Source organism: Diadema setosum, chromosome 13 (assembly GCF_964275005.1).
Source record: "Diadema setosum chromosome 13, eeDiaSeto1, whole genome shotgun sequence".
Lineage (NCBI taxonomy): Eukaryota > Metazoa > Echinodermata > Echinoidea > Diadematoida > Diadematidae > Diadema > Diadema setosum.
In genome coordinates this window covers 29,380,222-29,382,500 of record NC_092697.1, presented here as the reverse complement: position 1 = coordinate 29,382,500, position 2,279 = coordinate 29,380,222, and the positions used below count along the sequence as shown (strand labels likewise).

The window sequence follows — 2,279 nt, the reverse complement described above, 5'->3', positions numbered from 1 at the left end:
GAGAGACACATGGCAACGTTTCATCAAATCAGCAGTCAGAATTTGGAGTGTCCCATCTGTCTGACACTTTTCAACCAACCTAGATCACTGACGTGTTCTCACATCTTCTGCAAAGACTGTCTGCAACGCATCTTTCAAGCTCAGCCCGCCAAACAAAGTATAACATGTCCTATATGCAGGAAAGAAACGCCCCTACCCAGTGGAGATGTGAGTAAGTTACAGACAAACTTACCCCTGAGTTCTATGGTGGACGAAGTGAAAACCACGAGTCCAACATGCACAGCTTGTGAGATGGACGAAAAGTCACCAGCCGTGTCCTACTGTCAGGACTGTGGGAAATATATGTGCAAATCGTGTGAGACAGACCATTCTTCTTGGAAACCGTTCTCCAACCACGAAAAGGTGCCCATGAGCGAGGTGCTCTCGGGAAAAATTCCACTAAAGAGGAGACGGAAATGCACGAAACATCCTAACGATGATGAGGAGTGTTTCTGTACCGGATGTCGGGAGTACGTCTGCTTAAGATGCGGGATGCTAGGGCACTTACAGGCAGGGCATCAGATCGAAGAGGCAGCTATCCATGAGGAGAAATTGATGAAAAACATCAGGGAGTTACAAGAAAGGGCAAAATTAAAGAAAACAACCATTCAAAATCATATCGATTTCATAGAGACACAGCGCAGTGAAATAACACAAATACTGGGAAAGCTCAATGATGACATTGACAAGACGTACGAGGAATTCATAAAACTGTTGTCTGCTAGAAGAGAAGCCCTAAAATGCCAAGTGCAACGATTGTCTGCTAATTTCGAGAAGGAATTTAAACTCATGGAGGAAGAGAGTCGCCAAACGATCCGTTACATGAACACTATGGAAGAGCTGGTAACAAACGGTATGAAGGTACCGCTAGAGAAAGACGCCTTGTTTGCACACGACACGCTGTGTGAGAACTTAAATAATTTTCTCGGACGAGATGATCCCGACGACCAAACACCGAGAGGTGTGACAGACCGAGCTCAGAACATTTCTTTCAGTAAACACAAGAAGGTCAATGAACTTCGACTTGGAGAGCTGAAAGGTTACACGTGGGATGTCAAAGCAGACGTAGAGCTCCCTAGCAAAAACAGCATGAACTGTATGACCCTTGCACCAGACGGTAGGATGGCGGTGGGATCCAGTTCGGATGGAATTTTTTTCTACTCCCCTGAAGGAGAATTGCAGGACACGCAGCTGAAACGCGTCGGTGTCTGTGGCATTGGATATCTGTCTGATGGTCGAAGTGTTGTTTATGATACCAACAACGGGATTTCACTCTTCACTCCACAATGGGAGAAGCTCGACGTCACGTTTGAGACGATGAGTTTCGATAAATCAGGTCATGGTGGCCTCACTGTGGACAGATATGATAATATCTATAAGGGTTATAGTAAGCCCAAAAAGATCCAAGTATTTACCCCACAGGGTGGTAATGCAGTCAGGGAAATGCGTTATGGATATTCACCTTGGCAATTGTTCTCCTTTCACACCACGGGGAACCTGATACTGAGAGATTTTTTGACTGTCGTGTGTTGTGACGGTATAGGGAAAAAGGGGAATATCTTGAAGAAGGAAAGTAGGTCTGCCTACCCAGCTATTTGTCGAGATGATTCGGTCATTGTAGCCTGGGTGAAGGAGGAGGACGGTCTCGTTAGTATCGATCAATACACGAAAGATTTCGAGCACGTGTGCAATCTCCTCACTGATTTCAAAATACAAAAGTCAGAAAGAAGTTGGTACTATCTCCAAGAGTTCGAGAGTGGTGAGATAGCTTTTTGCACTCCAGATAGACTCTACATGTTTGATACAATTTAATGTGAACTGTCATAGACGACATCCTATTGCTCTGCAGCAGCGTACTGAAAAAAAAAAAATTGGTGCGATATTCTAAGTGAACAAAATACAGTATAGATTTAGTTAACATGAAATGATGGGCTACACATGTATGTGCCTTCTCAGATGCATATTCGCACACTTATAAGGACGTTGTTATAAGGACCTTGGAGTTATTACGTCGAAATAATATTGTAAAGATGAATGACCATTCCAAAGTAAAACAGGGTTTAATACAACATTTCATTTGCGGTATCAGTGCTCTAAGTGATAGGAAATTACTCTTCAGAAGAAATCAGTACACAGCTATGATTCACTGACAAATGTACCGAAGTGGTTTGGGGAGTCATTATTATGATGCGCATTCATAGGCTTTGACGGGCGGGCTTAGATCCAAGACATCGACGCGT

The 2,279-nt window shown here is 43.7% G+C and overlaps 1 protein-coding gene across 1 annotated transcript; it reads left to right on the top strand.

The window, feature by feature from the left end:
• Window positions 1–1,851, top strand: LOC140236403 (uncharacterized). The gene has a single exon (XM_072316333.1). It carries the CDS (start codon window positions 10–12, stop codon window positions 1,849–1,851), a length of 1,842 nt encoding a protein of 613 aa, XP_072172434.1. The 5' UTR covers window positions 1–9.
• Window positions 1,852–2,279: the final 428 nt, after the last annotated feature.